Here is an 18,120-nt window from a genome sequence, read left to right on the forward strand (position 1 = left end):
AAAGGAGACTGTCAGCAAAGACCTGCTTTTGTATGTTCTGGAATAGGTTCAGCCTTACCTACCAGATTGCCTAAACCTTAAAAATCAAATAATACCCAAGCAGTAGTGGAGGGGTGAAGCAATGAACTCACATGCAGCTGGAGGGAGTATACACTGGCTTTGGCAACCTGTTTGTCATTATGGAGAAAGTGGAAGATACACAAATTCAGTGAGCCAACAGTACCATCTATGTATTGTAAAGAATAGCCCAAACGTAGGAACAACCCAAGTAATACTCATCAAGAGAATAGGTAAATAATTGAGATGTGTTCGTACAATGAATATTATACAACAGGAAGCATGAAACAGAATTTCACAAACATAATACTGAGTACAGGAAGATAAGCACAAAAGAATAAATACAACATGATTCCATTCAAATAAAGTTCAAAAAACAAGCAAAGCTAAACTATTCCATAACCATATTGTGGTGGTTAAAAACAAAAGCAAGTAAATGATTTTCATTCTCATTCTCTCTCTGTTTCTTTCCACACACACACACACACACACACACACACATTCATCCTCTAGGTAAATGATAATTTACCAAAATCTAAGCAAAGGCCCCATTTATTCAGTAAATACTGAGTGTCTACTATGTACTGGGCATTTGTTGCCCAGAACAGAGAAGGAGCCTAGTTGGGGAAACATACAAGTAAATCTGAAATTAGAATACACTGTAACACGTCAAAATGATTGTATTCAGTGGTTATTTTAGGTTCTTTCCTCAGCCTTACTATATAATTTGTACCTGATAATGGAATATCACCTTGGTAACTTTTTTTGGTAACATTTTTTTTCTCATTTGTGAGACATAATAACCATGACAAGCAAGTTTTATTGCTTCCTGCTTTTGGCTGCTGAAGAGTAATGGAAGTGCAGTATCTCTTTAGATTTATAGCTCAGCTCTTACCTACTGTGAAGAAATATCATACTTGTGCTGGAAACTTCCTTCGTATGACAAGTCATCATTAAAGAATCTAGCAGGGCCTAAAGAGTTGGTGGGCTGCACTTTGACCCAGTGTTTGGAAACCTCATAATTATGGAAAATTAAGATATAAATTATATTTCTAGAAGTGGCAGTGCAGGATGCTTCACAAGTTAGGAGTTAGTTATTATGAGAAGAGTTAAAAGTCAGCCTATATTTCAGAGATATGAGAGTTTAGGATAAGGGACCTTTTGTAAATTATTTTTAAGTGAACAGTAATAATACTCATTTTAATATTGTAACATAAAACTGTAGAGCTACCTTTATTGTGGGAGAACAATTTATATGGACTTGTGCAATGACAGATGATCTAATATGTATTGTAAATGATTCATAAGATACCCTTAAAGACAAACTCTTTCACTGGTTTTGGTAGAGTAATAGAATGCAGCATTGTCATTTATTCCTTTGCATCCTCCAGTTCTTTAAAATATGTTAATAAAATTATCTTTAACCTTATTTCCCTGGATGACTTGTCAAAAAAGGGGGAGAGGAAGAAACTGCATAAACATTCCTGTAGTGGTGGTGAATACTTTTTTAGCTTAGATGTCTATTTTTATATGTGCTTTATTTTTCTTCTCAGATTTGGTATAATGTAATTTCTAATACAGAGACTGAGTTTATGTTCTGTAATCAACTGCTGATAATACATGAATGAAGAGCTATGTTGTAAATAATCCAAACAGGGGAGGGAGGGAGGAAGGGAACTGAAGAAGGAAGGAAAGGAAAAGAAGAAAACCACTGTGGTTCTCAAACATAAATAGGTGGTTTGCCTTCTAATTGTAATTATGTTCTTATTTATTGCATTATTAAATATGATGAACAGATTTGTTAAATAAATTTGTATAAAAATTTATTACATTACTGAATATTTTGAATACTGAGTAGTTAACTTTTTTTTTTTTTTTTTTTTTTTTTTTAAGATTTCATTCATTGGGCACCTGGGTGGCTAAGTTGGTTAAGCAACTGTCTTTGGCTCAGTTCATGATCCCAGGGTCCTGGGATTGAGTCCTGCATCAGGTTCCCTGCTCAACAGAGAGCCTGCTTCTCCCTCGCCCTCTGCCTGCCGCTCTGCCTACTTGTGCTCTCTATCTCTCTGTCAAATAAATAAATAAATAATCTTTTAAAAAATAAAAAAAATTAAGATTTCATTCATTTATTAGAGACAGAGAGAGCGAGAGCATGAGTCAGGAGAGGGCGGAGAGAGAAGCAGACTCTCTGCTGAGCAAGGAGCCCGAGGCGGGGGCTCGATCCCAGAACCCTGATATCATGACCTGAGCCAAAGGCAGACATTTAACTGACTGACCTACCCAGGCACCCCAAATAGTTAACTGTTGGTAGGAAGCCAGCTTAGCTTTTAAAATTCACTACAAATAGGCTCCACAAGGTTTTTAAGTCTTAGTTTCCTAGAACATGAATTTAAGACTTAGTTTAGTAATTCTCTAAGATTTCTAAGTCCTAAGCCTATTTGATTTATATTTTGAAAGCCCATATTTAATCAGCAATTTGAATCAAGGACCATTTAAGCTTCACATTTTAGGCATGGCATATATTGTATATTTATATTATTGAAGGTCTGAACATTTAGATTTGTAATCATCATGTTCAATTTTCTCTGACATCATCCCCATACAAATTGCCCAACATTACACTTATGTTATTGGACAGTAAAACTTCGGATGTTAGATTTCTAAATGAGATATGACCAATGTTCTTGGCTGGCTTATCTGACTAGTTACCCTGACAATTAGGAGTTTTCTGTGATTTTATTAGCTGATGAGCATAGGTTCCCGTCCTGCAACTATATAACAATACAATAAAGCTAAGTGGATAAAATTATGTTATTTCACGTGAGTATGGATTTCCTGAAAAATTTTCAAAGTTATCAAGCAAATATTTTTGAGGCCCTGCTATATGAGGGGTGTGTGTGTGTGTGTGTACACCATAAGAACTGATATATATTGTTTCATTGTCTAATATGATTCAGCAACAATTATAAAGATATGACCTTAGTTTTAGTTTTCTTATTAGAAAAATGAAAATCTTTCATTTACTTAGTAGCTGTAATGCCCTTGTGAGCCATTTCTTTTACTGACCCTTTAGACCATGCTTCTGTAGCTGCCCTGTCCAGTATGGTGGCCACTAGCCAGATTTGGCTATTAAACAATTGTGAAATGTGGCTAGTCTGAATTAACATGTGACTGTAAGTATAGAGTACACTCAGATTTCAAAGATTTATCACAAAAAAGACAATTTAAAATATTTCATTAATAATCTATATATTGATTGCATATTGGGATGATGTTTTATTGGATTTAATAAAATAGGTTATTAAAATTAATTTTTTTACTTGTTTCTTTTTCTTTTTTTTTCATGTGGCTACTAGTAAATTTAAATCACATATGTGGCTCATACTTATAGCTCTCCTATTTCTTTTATATGAAGAAAGTCAGGTTTAGAAAGACAGATACTCTTTCTTTCATCTCTTTCCATTCCTACCTTCAGGGGTTAAAAAGTATTCTAAAGCTCTTTATATATTCCAACAGTTAAATGACATCTGTTCTATGGAATATATATGTATACATAACAGAAGGTATGTCTGACCATCATTTTGACCACTTGTTGTAATGTTGCCTGTCTGGTGTGTTCTAGAATGGAGGGAATAATGAAAAATGAAACATAAAATAGCAAGAATTGAGAAAAGGAACATGCTTATGGACTATAGAAATGCCATTTAAAAGACCCTTACTGTGATCTAGAATTATTATGAGTTAGATGGTTTTCTTTGATAATAACTGAGAAACACTCATAGAAAGATATATTTAGTGGCTTCCAAGCTGAGAAAAAAAAAATTCTATAAAATATTAGTTCCTGTTTTTTTCTCTTACACAGAATTGTCATTTGTGAAAGAGGAGGTGAAAATTTTCACATGTGATAGTCATACATTCCTAGGACACAGAGTTCTTTAAGCTCCTATATGATGCCAGGGAGAATTTTTTTTCTCTGAAAAAGTGATTGTCTCTTTTCCCCATCCCACCCCCATTTCCATGTTTACTTGTTTTGTTTTTCCAAAAAGACATATTTAATGCCCTGCCTAGGTTTATTTTCTACTTACTCACTAAGTAAGGAATAACATTGTTATGTTTTATATTTGAAATTGTAAGGTACATTTCTTTTTTCTTTTATTTTTAATTTAACTCTTTGTTTTACAGATGAGGGCAGAAGTGCAGTTGACCAAGCAGGTGGTGCACAGATTGTAATTGACCATTTAAGGTCACTGTGCAGTATAACAGATCCCGCCAATGAGAAGCTCTTGACTGTCTTTTGTGGCATGCTGATGAACTATAGCAATGAGAATGGTAAACAAAATTGAAAACTTGCTTTATCTCTGGGGGAGATTAAAAATCATCATTACTGTAGCACAGACCAAAAATATTTAGAAAAATTATGAGCAAAGAATTCATAAGTGGCATATAAAATTAATAATTAGCCAACATTAAATCACAGTGTTTCAAAAATACAGAATGTTCTAATTTATTAAATGGGACAAGGTTTTGAAGGGTTACCCATGTTAACTAATACCAAAAACCAAAACAACATAATGCTATGCTTTAATATTTCTCACTTACTCACATTTTAAAAATAAACAGTATTTAAAATAGCTTCATGTTTATTACTTTATATTAATGCCAGGAGTAGCTTTAAAACACAAACACTATATTAGTAAGATTATTTTATCTAGATACTAGATTTACTCGTCAGAATAGAAAAAATCTTTTAATAAAATCTGGCCTTAGAAAAAGTTCAGAGTAATTGCAGTTTCTGATTTTAGAAATTTAATAAGTACTTGTCAATAGAAGTTTCTTTTCTCTGTAAAACATTCTTAGAACCTAGCAACAAATGATATGTCAGAATTTTCAGATAACCTATATGGTTGTTAATTAAATGAACATAAAAATGGTGATATGAAAGCTTCACTATACTTTTAAATGTCACAGAAAATGTATCATATGAGTTACAGCATGGATCCAACACTCAAAAATTCTGATAGGTTTCTAGGCTATATCTTTCTGTGGTTTGTTTTATAATGGCATCTTAAGCTGTAGTCTTTGACAGAGACATATTTTATTTGCACTTTGAACATGTAATATCATTCTTTACTTTCATGTGTTCTAGAAACACATGGACCTTTAGGCATATTTTTCATTTTTCACTTTTGGTAGTCACGAGTCCAAAGAAATATTCTCAATAATTAAAAAAAAAAAAAAGATAAACATGATGATCAATGGCTACTGGCATTTGGCCTTGGTGTTAAGGACAACCACAAACAGTGAGGACTGCAGCCCTTGTCTCATTGAACAGGGAGGGCCACTACTCTCCTCTACTCTGTAGTTTCTAATGGCACTTTGGCCAAATACTGCCATATCTTTCATTTGGAGATGGGGGGGAAGCTGCAAATCTAATTTTCCATGTGACACCTGATTTTTAAATGTTGGATTACATGTGCTTTTTTAGCACTGTACGAGCTAAACTTAGAATGTGTCCTCAGGTCACATCCTATACAGAGGATACCAGATAACCTCTGAATTTAAATTTCCAATAATAGTAAGAAATAGTTTTTATTTGTCAAATGGATAGCCTATTAAACTCAAGCTAGTAACAAATGGTAGCTTTATAGGGTCAGCTACCACTACTTTTTTTTCCCCTGTGGTAGAATCAGTTTTGAAGAGAAAATGAACAGGAGAAACAGAAATGAGAGTCTGGGTAATCCACAAAATGAATAGCTAGTTCCTAAATAATTGAAATTTGACGATAATGCACACATATCTGAATTGCATTAAGAAATCATTGGCCAGTTGTTCGTGTTGCTTTAGCTTCATTTGGGACATCTTGGACACCCATCTTCACCGTGTGTTCATCTTGGACACCTGAGAAAGTGGGACAAGATGCTAAGTGAGAGAATGGTTTAGAAAGATAAATGAAAGAAACTAGCCATGAAGTTATTAGAGCAGCTTTGGATATAAAAAAATTAGTGTTGTTATGGATTTAAACTCATTGTCGTTTGAGAAAACCGTTGTTCAAAGATCTGTACAAAAGCATATCAAATGGCCAAATGGTCTTTAAAAGTATCACTAATTCTAATCCAGAGGAGACTGAGGTTTCCTTTGAGTCCGTATAGTAGGGTATCACAATATGTAGACATGTGTATTGAGAAGGAAATAATTAACAACAATCAGAGTCCACAGTTGAAATGCATAATATATTTGTTTTGTTGAGGGTAGGCTTTTTTCCTGGCATGCAAGTATTATCAACAAATAACTTAGATACTTCAGAAACCTTGATTAACTTTTCTCCGAACATTATTGGAGCAGAAGTGTTTTTGTTCCATCATTCTAAAACTGTGATTGGAATGAAGCTTTCAAAACTTATTAGATAAAATAGAAGTAAAGTTATCTTTAGTATTTTAAAAAACAGGTGCCAAATGTTTAACTATCTTCTTTCCTCTGCTTGCATTTACATTTGCCTGTCATGGGGATCATAGTTTGTGAAGTGATTCTTTTTCTCCATAATACTCTTTAACTTAAATTATATTCTTTTCGTTTTACATAATTATTGCAAATAATTACTGTTTTTGTTGATTACTTACTCTTTTCTTTAAAATGTGTGTTTAAAGACTTGCGTACTTAAATATTAGGTCTTTTTGGCTAACTTCAGATCATTTGATATTGATCATATACCCCTAGATGAGTAAAAAAAAAAAAAATAGAGCCTTTTGAAATTCAGGAAGCGTTTTTATTAGCACTGGAAAATGAAGTTCCTTTTTATGTGTGTTTACTATTGAATTTCAGTACATAAGCCTCTGCTAGTAACTGAATAGAATAGTTGAGTGATAAATTGTTACTCTACCAGAAAAATTAACTCTGTCCTAAGCCCCAGTAACTTAAGCCTTACTTATAAGAAGTTATTGCTTTAGCTTCACAGATAATTTTTTTTAAATATAAAGATATGAGAGTGCTGAAAATGGTCACAAAGATCCACCAACATAGTTTCTTTGATGATAATATTTTCAAATTGTATATTAGTCCTAAAAGTAAATTGACACCAGACTGAGACTTAAGATTTATCTTCCTGTCCATCTGGTAGACAACTGTGAGCATATCCAATTTTTAAATCCATTAAATAGGGAATAAAAAAAAATTCCTAACCAAATGCAAGACAGATATATTATGAAAATACGTATGTGCTAAAGGTATTTTTGTACCCTTTGATAAAACTATATAAAACTCAAGGTTCATGAGTTTTATAATTTTTGAACCGGCTCTGGAATGTACACTTTTAAGCTATGAGCTGGGTATATTCTTTTATTTCCCCATTTGTGAAGCAATTACAATTTTTTATACCCAAACTGGTAAGTGTGGAATATCTGAATAGAGAAAGTTATAATTGCTTAGCCAGAAAAGTTGTATCCATAATATTATATAAATAAAATCATGTTTAAATAGAATAAGACAAAAATTTTTTTTCAATAAAAATCATTTAAAATTTATCCTTTTGGGGCGCCTGGGTGGCTCAGTCGTTAAGCATCTGCCTTCGGCTCAGGTCATGATCCCAGGGTCCTGGGATCGAGTCCCACATCGGGCTCCCTGCTCGGCAAGAAGCCTGCTTCTCCCTCTCCCACTCCCCCTGCTTGTGTTCCTGCTCTCGCTATCTCTCTCTGTCAAATAAATAAATAAAATCTTTAAAAAAAAATAAAATAAAATAAAATTTATCCTTTTGGGAAAAATCATACCTATTTTTCACATGGCAGAAAAGCACTCTTCAATTCTGTGGCTCTCCAAAATAGTCTGAGTGTTTGACAGTTGTGGTTAGAGCAAAGCATGTTGACAATTTGATACTCAGTTTTTAGGAAATATGCTGAGCTTCCTATATTTTCTTCATCTATTTATTACTTACCCATAAACAAGAAACTCAGACCTATTATTACAGATATTTTTATCTCATTAGTTTCTTGGGTATCTTTTTTTCTAGCTTTGGTTGCCCAATGCCAAAACATAGCAGCGAAGGCTAAAAATTTTGTTCAGATCTATTTTCAAACATAACACCGTTTTAGCTTATAGTAGAAGTTTGGCAAATATTTATTGACTTCTGGATATTTAGTATTGTCTAAAATTTTTTTATTAACAAAATCAATACTTGGAAGAAAAATGGGTTTTTGGAATGTATTTCCTTTATTAATTTAGAAGCATTACAAACTCTTGCCCACTATATTACTTGATATTCCCTATTCATGTTCATTGTAGTAGCAGAAAGTGGCATTGAAAACATCCTGATGATGGTGCGAAAAATTTACCATACGTGATCCCCAAACAAAAAATCTGCACATGTATACTTGAAAGTTGACTGCAATTTGAATGGAAACAAACCAGTAATCAAAAGCAAAGCACCAGAGTTATTTAACACCTTGTTCATAAAAATTTTTCACCATTTTTATTATCTTACATGTAATATGTAATAACCGTGATGACCATGATTAATCAGTAAATATCTCTTGGAAAACTCTGTAATTAAGAATTTAATTTTTTTCTTAATATACCTATGCTAGAGTAATAAAATACAGGGAGAAGTCTGTTATAATTCTTAAGAAAATTATTGATGGTAAGCACTAAAGTAAGGACTAAAGTTACTTGTTTTATATAAGCTGTGCCATAAGAGAGAAAAATAGAAGAAATAAACATGCCATCAAGAAAGGAAAAATTGGTTTCCTTCTAAAATGATTAACATAATATACACAGTTTATGACTCGCTTCTTCATGTAACCTATATTATATATGTCATATATATATATAGATGGATGAGGAACATGATATATATTGGATATTCGGGATATCAGTTTGAGGATATGATATATGTATACATGTGATCTATATTTAATTTTATATGTATGATTTTTCAAATAGAGCTCATTTTTCTCTAGTATCTTAATAGCTCCCTATTATTGAAAGACAAATTTCTCTTTTTTTATGGCTCCTAAAATCTCTCTGGATACTCTTATAATAATTCTCACATGTATTTGCTGTATAGACTCATGATAACTGAACTGTTTGAAGGGAGGCCATCTGTGTTTGAGGAAATGCAACTCAAAGGCATGGGTTTATTACCTGGAGCGTAACAATTGAAATTAAGTATTCAGCCCGTACATAAATTCAGTTGTTTAAAATAGGCCTGTAAAGTATTTTCTCTGTAACTAGAAGATTACTTAATATGTAATTAATTTTAGCTGCTACCTTCATGTCAACCAATAGCAACAATTTCACAATTTTAATCAAACTATTATTCATTTTTCTGGTGACCTCAGTCTTGTAACTTGGCTTACTTTTTCTTCATACTTAAAATAGGAAGAATAGAAATGAATAAGGAATAATCCTGATGAAAAACTAATAGCACTTTCGCCTGAGCTACTTGTTTATTTTTATGTTTTGGTATTACTTTATTACATGTAAGAAAGAATACTTCCTAGATATTAGATGTTTAGAAAATGATTTGCTTTGCGTAAGTGAGGAACTATTTCCACAGTTTATTTACTATGGGTACAAGCTAATTAATAATTACATATAATTCCTAAATACTAAAAACTTTTTGCCTAACTTTAAGGTAAAAAAATCAAAATGTAAAATTTTTTCTTTGTAACTTATTGTCTTTTTTCCCATAATTGTATTAATTTTCCAATATATCATTTCAGTGTATTTTCTGTTCATTTTTTTCCCTTGTTTAAAAGGCCTGGGAGATGTGCTTTTAAGTTTGCATCTTTTGAAGCCTAGTTTGTCAAATTAAAGTACTCTAGTGTGTTAAACAAATTGTGTTAAAAAACTTTTATCGTGCAGCTGAGAAGTTTTTAGGATTTAAAAACATATATTGGTAATTCTTTATTTACTGTTTTCTCTTTGTAAAAAATTTCTGAATTTTTACTGTTTGTCTAACAGCATTCAAATTTACTCAGGTTGCGCTCAAGAAGTTCTGCTACAAATGTCATTTTAAACAAATTGTTTTACTGAATGACAGAACGGTTAGTTGTTCTTGTGCCTCCTGCTAATTTGGTCTATTAAATTTGACCTATAAGACTAGCTTAACTTTTCATCATAATCCTTCCAAAAAACTGCTATAATAATGCTGTTACTTAATGGATAAACTAAGAACTTGGATTTTAGTAGAAGTGTACAAAATGCACATTTGGTGTAATTCCACATGGTCAAGTAGTGGCATTAATATTTAGCTTTGACCATTTACAGAATGAACTTCTGAATGCAAGAATCTGAAATTTTATGACAAAAAAATGAAATGATTGTTATAGTTTTTTCCTTAATGATTTAAAGTTTGGCATTATATTACAGAAACAATACTTAAGATTTTCAGCTTCCTAGATTTTCTTAAAATCAGATTATAGTGGTGCATATAGCATTGTGATACTAAATAGATACCAATTTTTTTTAAATATATATATTTTTTACAGATTTTATTTATTTATTTGACAGAGAGAGACACAGCGAGAGAGGGAATACAAGCAGGGGGAGGGGGAGAGGGAGAAACAGGCTTCCCGCTGAGCAGGGAGCCCGATGCGGGGCTCGATCCCAGGACCTGGAATCATGACCTGAGCCGAAGGCAGACGCTTAACGACTGAGCCACCCAGGCGCCCCAATAGATACCAATTTTTAACTGAAGGCAATAGAGCAGCAAAATATGTTTGGGGTTCCTTATTCTCTAACATGTTTTTCTTTCTTTATTTGCTTTATGTCTGGATTGAAGATAATTAATCATAGATGTTATTGAATATTATTTTCAAGATTTTCCTCATAGTAAAAATTTGAGGTGGCAGGGTTGGCTTTCTGATTTTAATTCATCATCACTAGATATAAAGAATTCCCAATTTGGACTTCTTTTTGGAAGATTCATGGCCTGAGTGAAATTAAGTAACTAAAAATTAAAAACAGCTCCTGACATTTATTTTATGTTATAAATTCTAAAGAGGATAGGTAATCTGATCTCTATTTTTCTGCCTTGATTTAATTTTTACATTTGTATAGTTTGTTCACCATCATTAGTTATTGTCACATTCTAAGTATTGCAATATAAATGTACATTTACATTTCAACTGACAGAATTTCTGCATATGAAGCACATAGGGAGATTTTCTCTATATATGGAATGCTTACCTAAATTTAAAAATGAATATTTAGATAGTAACAGCAAAACTGAAAACTAGGCCTTGTTTTTATTATTGATGTTACTACACCAGTTGAAACATGATGGTATCAAGCCCATGATTATTGACCATGTACAGGTTTGTAGGTGCCAGAAATAACACTGAAGTATTCAGATGTTTGGCCTTCCAAGAGCTAAGGCTAAAGCCAGAGATGAATAATGGATTTTGGCCACCTATCAGTCCATCTTCAATGTGGACTACTTAAAATAGCCATTCAGAGAAAAACTCAAGGCAGAGAAGTATCATATGTAGAATCACTTGTATAAAAATTAGTAATCCTGTCTTCTAACTACAAGTAAAATCCAGTTAAGACCAAACTGCCTATATTTTGTTAAATGAAAATTTTTTAAGTAAATACTGTTTGAAAAATGAGGATTGGCCAGAAATTTTTGGTTTATGGTTATGTAATGTATCTTATTAACATAGTTTGTGTGTTGCAAAGAATTTCCATGTAATTTTAAATTAATAATAGTAATGCTCCAGGATAACTAGTATTATTTGTTTTCTTTTTTTAAGCCAGTAAATCCTTCTGTAAAACAAAGAATTTTTATGTTTTTAAATTCTGTATGTTTGTAAGGTATACATGTTGAGATGTACATTAACATGGCACTGAGCTTAATTTGCTGTGCAAAAATGTAGGTTTAAATTAATGCATCCATGGATATGGCCTTTCTTCAGCAATGCTATTTGAGATCAGAGACAGGATATATTTCTCCCACTAAGAGCTGCTTAAGCAATGGCTGGCAGTAGTCATCTTAAAAGAAAACAAACAAAAAAGTCTTAATCTTTAAAAGACCAGTTTCTTTCTGAGATGAAAGCATAGAGTTTCCTTTAATCAGAGTAGATACATCTGTAGAAATTTCCTTCGTAGCAGTATTCATTACAAGAGCTGATCTGTAGTAGTAATTTAACCTGAAGTGAGCCCAGGGGGAAAAAAATTATCTACTAGATTAAGACATAATCACTCTAAGTGTCATTGGGTTGAGAACAGTATATGGGTAGGTCTCTTAAGGATAATAAAACATTTTTCCTTTCTCTTGTGATTTTGCTTTGGGGTTTTGTTTTTTTTTTTTTTTTTGCTATTGTTTTACATTATACTCACTCGTAATTCTGTCATTATCTCTAAAACTTTTACAAAAGGGAGATTTTACTCTTGTAGAGACTCTTCTTTTCAGAAGAAACTTTTGAATTCTTTTCTATTTTTTAACTGTCAGAAAACAAGAATTGTGTACATGTGTTGTTTTAAACCTCCAGTATTCTCAGTGCTAATGAATTTTGGTTCTCTCTTTTTTTTTTCATTGAAATTACTATTTGTCATTAAAATGTATAACCTGGGGTTCAAATTATAGGGATAATCTGGGTGTAGAACACGTAATGCATGTTTTGTTTAAAGAGGGCTTTTAAAATGCTTGAATCGAAGTTAATTTTAAACATATGTAAATATTTTTACTTTTAAATGCTTAATACTAGGTTTAGATAAAAGTTCTCCACTTTCCTGACCAAACAAAAAGATATTAAGTAATAAGTAACTGAAAAACTGTGTACATGCACATGTGGATGTATAAAGTTTTTAACTACGAATCATCCTCTTGGGAGCTGTAAAGTCAGTTTACTTTTCACTATTTAATCCACTACAACTTGTTTAAACTTAACATTTCTATTCACTGTTTTACATCATTTTTAATTTTTGTGTCCTTTTTTGGAAGTATGTGTGTATGTGTATATATGTATATATATATATATATATATGCCATTAGTCAGGGGCAATTTTCTTCAGTCTTTATTATGCCCAAATGGCTTTTATCTAATTTGTATTACAATTCATCAAGATTTATATTTGCTTGTGTTTATTGTTTCAACTGTAGATAATTCACTTGATTGTAGATGGTTTTTATACAAGCCTGTAAATAGGAATATTGTACTCCTTATAGTATGAATAGTATACATACTATATACACATACTAATGTAGAAACTATGTATTTTGAATTGTGTATATCTTTTTTTGACAGTTTCATCATTAAGTCCTATTTACTGATAAGCTTAATAATCTTATAATATTGTCTATAAGGGCCTTTTCTTATGAATAAGGTAAACATGTGTTGCAGTCTTCTTAAACTTATTCTTTATAGTAATTGATCAACGTAACTTCAATTGAGTTACTGGGATTCTTTTCTGGACCTATAATCTATACCAATGTTTTAAACATTAAACTTAAAACTCAGGGGGAAAAAGGTTCTTCAACTTAAGATCTTCTCTCCAGATCTCCATTCTTTGGAGTTTCCATGAGTGTGACCTGAAGAACTTGGAACCATTGAAATTCAAATGTAGGTAGGTAAGTGTTCACACCAGCGCATGCGTTGATTGCCTTATATCTCTTTGTATATGCATCTGTATTGCACCCCCTCAGTGCCTTTCTTCCTCTTCCTCCCCATAGATCATGTAGGGCCTGTGTCATCTTGATATTTTGTAATTCTGTATTTTGGTCAGTATTTGTCTGTGATGTGTGTCAGGAGCAATCTTTAAAAGTCTTCAGACATTTATGACATTGTGCTGTCTAAAGACTGTCTTTCACACATAAGTGTTTGCTCTGTACAAGCCTGGGTTGCATTTTGTGAATTGTGTTTGTTGAGCTCTGATAAACATTCCCCTGGAGTTGCTGGTATTCATTGAAGGATGCCAAAATTCTCAGTCCTGCACTGTTTCACTTTTTCAATTCTAGAGAATGTGAACTATATCTGGTTCTAAGAATGTCTTCCAGTTAGTCTCTGATTTAAAAGTCATACTCCTGATACCATCCATAATGAGTGTCACCTACCATCCTTTGAAATCCACTCACAAGCTTTCTTTGGGCAATAAGAAAAAGTGATTAAACTTAATCATTTATTTCCAGCAGTAAGAATTAATACCAATTTATTCCACACCAACAGGACCCCTACTTAGCCCTGCCCCTCCAAAAAAAACTATTGATAACATACTAAGTTGTAACTGAAATAGGCAAACAGACCCAACCATGGAATATTCTCCTAGGCTTAAGTAGAGTTTCTGCTCAAATAAGCAAAATAAAATGATCAGGTGCTTAATGTAATTTTGCTCAAAATATCCAAACACCAAAATCTAGGATTCCTACCATGCTTTTAATTTTTATTTCTTTTCCTGTTATTTCATTTGCCAAGCACATCATTGAATTTCAGAATCTCTATTCCATGTTCTGTTTTGTTTTGTTTTCCATCTCCTATGGAAGTTAGGTAATCCTTTGGCAGTGGTTCTCAAACTTTTGGTCTCAGGACTCTTTTAGACACTTAAAAATTGAAGAAGACCCTATAGAATTTTTGTTTATAAATATGGGCCATCTCTATCAATATTTACCATATTAGAAATTAAAATGGAGACAATTTTAAAAATTATTTAATATTGCATTTAAATTAATAACTCACATTACCATGTATTTTTATGAAAAATAACTTTTCAAAATAAAAAATATTGCTGAGGCACCTAACTGGCTCAGTGTGTAGAGCATGTGACTCTTGATCTCAGAGTCGTGAGTTCAAGCCTCATGTTGGTGTGGAGCCTACTTAAAAAAAAAAAATTGCAAAATTAAAAAAATTGCATAGAAGAATAGCATTTATTTTACTGTGAATGTGTGATGGGGCAGAATATGATGACCACCAACAGAAGTTGGTGCCACTGACTAGATTGATAATAAAACCCCAGCAGTTTTACCCACCACTGTTTCTGCACCATTGTGTAAATATCAGTAAAGTACAAAAGGCATATAAAATCTTGGTATTTTTATGAATGTAGTTTTGGTTTTGTGATCCTCTGAAAGGGTTTTGGGGACCCCATTTTGAGAACCATGTTCTAGGATGCCTGCTTATCTTGAAATGAAAATTTGTATCAGTCTGTTTGAGTAAAGTTTTTTTCCTCATCTGGGCCTTCATTATCCAAGGAGAATGACTTGCCTGCAATTGATATGAACAGACTTTAGAGTTATTTGAGTGTAATTTTTGTTTTAGTTAGCCTCATAGAGATGGATATAAAAGAAAGCACCCAAGTGATCAAAAATGAGTATGTCCATTGGATGACTATATAATTTTTCTCTTTACTTGTGTGTGGTATGTGTGTTGTATGTGAGTATACAATTAATTTGGCTCCTGGGTAGCTTTAAAACACATTTTCCCAAAGGAAAGTGATTTTCATGAATTAGGGTGATTCACACCAAATGCCGTTGGGCTATACTTCTTTTTTCTCCTGATTTACCACAATTTCAAATATTCCTGCTTCAATTTGTATGCCAAAGATTTTATGAAACTATGCAACATTTCCTATTTTTTTTGTCCCTCATTTCCCTGGAACCAAAATTCATGATACCTTAAAAGCAGTCCAAGGAAGTGGTAGAGATGCCAAGTTAGGAGAATGTGAAGAACATCATCTTCTAAGTGGTATTCGCCTCTTGAGTTATCTCCATAAAATTTGTTATTTCTCTGATGTCCCTGGACTGTTGGATTTTTATAGTTTGTGCCAACAGTACTGAGGGGGTGTGTGTGATGCTTACATATATTGCAGACATATAGTGGAGTTTGACTCACACTCAATGCATGCGCTAGTGCTCACGCTTACATACCTGAAACTTAATGATTCAACAGCTCTGCAGTATTTGAAGAGGTAGTCAAAATGAGTAAATAAATAAATGAAATTTAAAAATACTGCTAAAGAACAAAGATCTGCAAAGGTGATCCAATAATAAGGAACTTTACTGGTAAGTAATCAAAATAATTTCTGACTTGGAAAGCTTATTGGTGCATGATCGTTAAAAATACTATAACCATAATACAGGTATTCTGCCGATAAAACACATAACACTATACCTTTTAACATAAGTAATTTGCTTATAATACAGATACTGTGAATCATTCATCAATTGCTGAATTGTATAGTAAGAAAAAATATTTAACATTAAAGGCATAAGAACAAATCATTTAGTTGAATATAGTCTTTTATTTCTGTCGCTTTTTGGACCAGATTTCATAATTCCATTGCAAAATTTGAAATTGTTTTAGACTCTTTGAACTCTAAATGTAAACTTCCCTTTTTCCCAGGCCTATTTTCTTGTTTTGGTTATAGGCCCCCCCCAACTGAACCAGATAGTATGCGTAATTACCCACTCATCAGTTTTCAGGGTGATAAGCGTCGGTTGGCTATCCCTTGATACTTTATTCTAAAAGCAGGAAAAATTGACTACAAAGACCGCCAGGCATATAATCAACTGGAATGTGAGGCAGCTCAACCCACCTTCTTGTTTGATAATCACCCAACCACCTCCTTATCAATTGATTAAGAACTAGAAAGAGTGATGAAGAGATTAGTAAGCAAACTGTCAAAGGATGCATGCTTTAAGGAAAATGTTTGTAATAAATGGGATTTTTATCTTTAGATTCCCAGTAGGTGACTTTAAAAAGAATTTGGAGAAAATTATTAGCTTGAAAATGACATATAATTTTCAAAGGAAACAGAATTTTGAAAGCATTCCTGTATCTTTGGATGAAAGTTATTAATAGTAATAATGTTTTACATAGGCATGTAAGTGTTTATATCTTTCTTAGCATTTTGTAAGAGGCAGTACTTTTGATTTTCATTTGGTTTATTTACCTTCAGCTTTGCTACAGGTATTCTGTCATAATTTGTTCATGAAGAGCCGTTGTGGAAATCCAAGGCCTGTTAAGTACTTTAAAACTAATCAATTTCTTAGAAAATGAAGGCAAGCAATGATGACAAAGCATATTGATTTCATTCTCTTTACTTCTCAAGCCAAATTTTCTTTTCTTTACTAAAATGCTTGTCACTCTTATTAAAACTTTGAAAAGAAAAATATTTTAAGTAACACATTTTTTCCTTGTAAAAACTACTTTCCTTCCTAGCAGTCATCGAAGAACATTCTGCTACAAATAATCAAAATGATTTTTGTGTATTATATATATTTTTCATTCTTTATTATGAAGCAGCTGTTTTTAAGGGATTCTAAGATTCTTCTCTTGGTCTTTATTAAATTTGTTTTTCTATGCTTTTCGTATATTCTGCTTTCCTATAATACAAATATTACTTTGTCTAACCTTTTCACATAACTAGCAATGGTAATGTTTAATTATTTATAAATTTTTAAAGCCTACTCTACAAAGGTATACGACCCTGGTTTTTTTTTTATTATGTTTTGACATTTTATTTGAGTTCATTTCTAAATTTCTTTTAGTCGTTGAAAAGATTCAAAACTCTTGTGAACTAATGTTTTAAGATTTTTCATACAATTGTATGGATGGACTTAATCTTATTTACTGTAATTGAAATAGTATTGAGTTTGCAATAGGGAGAATAAGAGGTGCTTTCTTCTTACTCATGTTCATTTGATACATAAACACTTTTGTTTGTTTTTTACAGATTCCCTTCAAGCTCAGCTTATCAATATGGGTGTTATACCTACCTTAGTGAAATTATTGGGCATCCATTGCCAAAATGCAGCTCTTACAGAAATGTGTCTTGTTGCATTTGGCAACTTAGCAGAACTTGGTAAGTCCTAGTCATGAACCACAAATGTAATTAACTTATTAATGTACTTACAATAACTTTTCCTATAGATGTTAACAACCTGGAGATCCATGTAGATTATTTTTTTGAAGCATTGTAGATACTTCAGTGTTTAAAAAAAAGTAGGTCCAATTATATCTATGATTATATTGTTTATAATTGGAGCTCCTTTGCTTCCCTCGTTGTTTTATTTATCAACGTTTAAAGTTTCCACTTGTATATTATTTAATAGAGTTGAATATTTAAAACGATCTCCAC

At 32.3% G+C, this 18,120-nt stretch overlaps 1 protein-coding gene across 7 annotated transcripts in view; it reads left to right on the forward strand.

Moving 5' to 3' along the window:
• The window catches only part of RAP1GDS1 (Rap1 GTPase-GDP dissociation stimulator 1), a 157,441-nt gene that overhangs the window by 95,334 nt on the left and 43,987 nt on the right, over positions 1–18,120 (forward strand). For 5 of the 7 annotated variants that reach the window (XR_008506558.2, XM_045880717.3, XM_045880716.3 and 2 more), the window contains 2 exons: positions 4,240–4,386; positions 17,716–17,844. Coding sequence is in view for 6 of the 7 variants with exons in the window: in XM_045880717.3 (XP_045736673.1) it covers positions 4,240–4,386; positions 17,716–17,844 (276 nt within the window). In the remaining variant the exon portion in view is untranslated. The remainder of the gene's footprint in view (positions 1–4,239; positions 4,387–17,715; positions 17,845–18,120) is intronic. The other 2 variants (XM_045880720.3, XM_045880719.3) reach the window with 1 other exon arrangement.

Source organism: Mirounga angustirostris, unplaced genomic scaffold, assembly GCF_029215605.1.
Source record: "Mirounga angustirostris isolate CCGP_5_RB_7025 unplaced genomic scaffold, mMirAng1.0.hap1 SCAF_2, whole genome shotgun sequence".
Taxonomy (NCBI): domain Eukaryota; kingdom Metazoa; phylum Chordata; class Mammalia; order Carnivora; family Phocidae; genus Mirounga; species Mirounga angustirostris.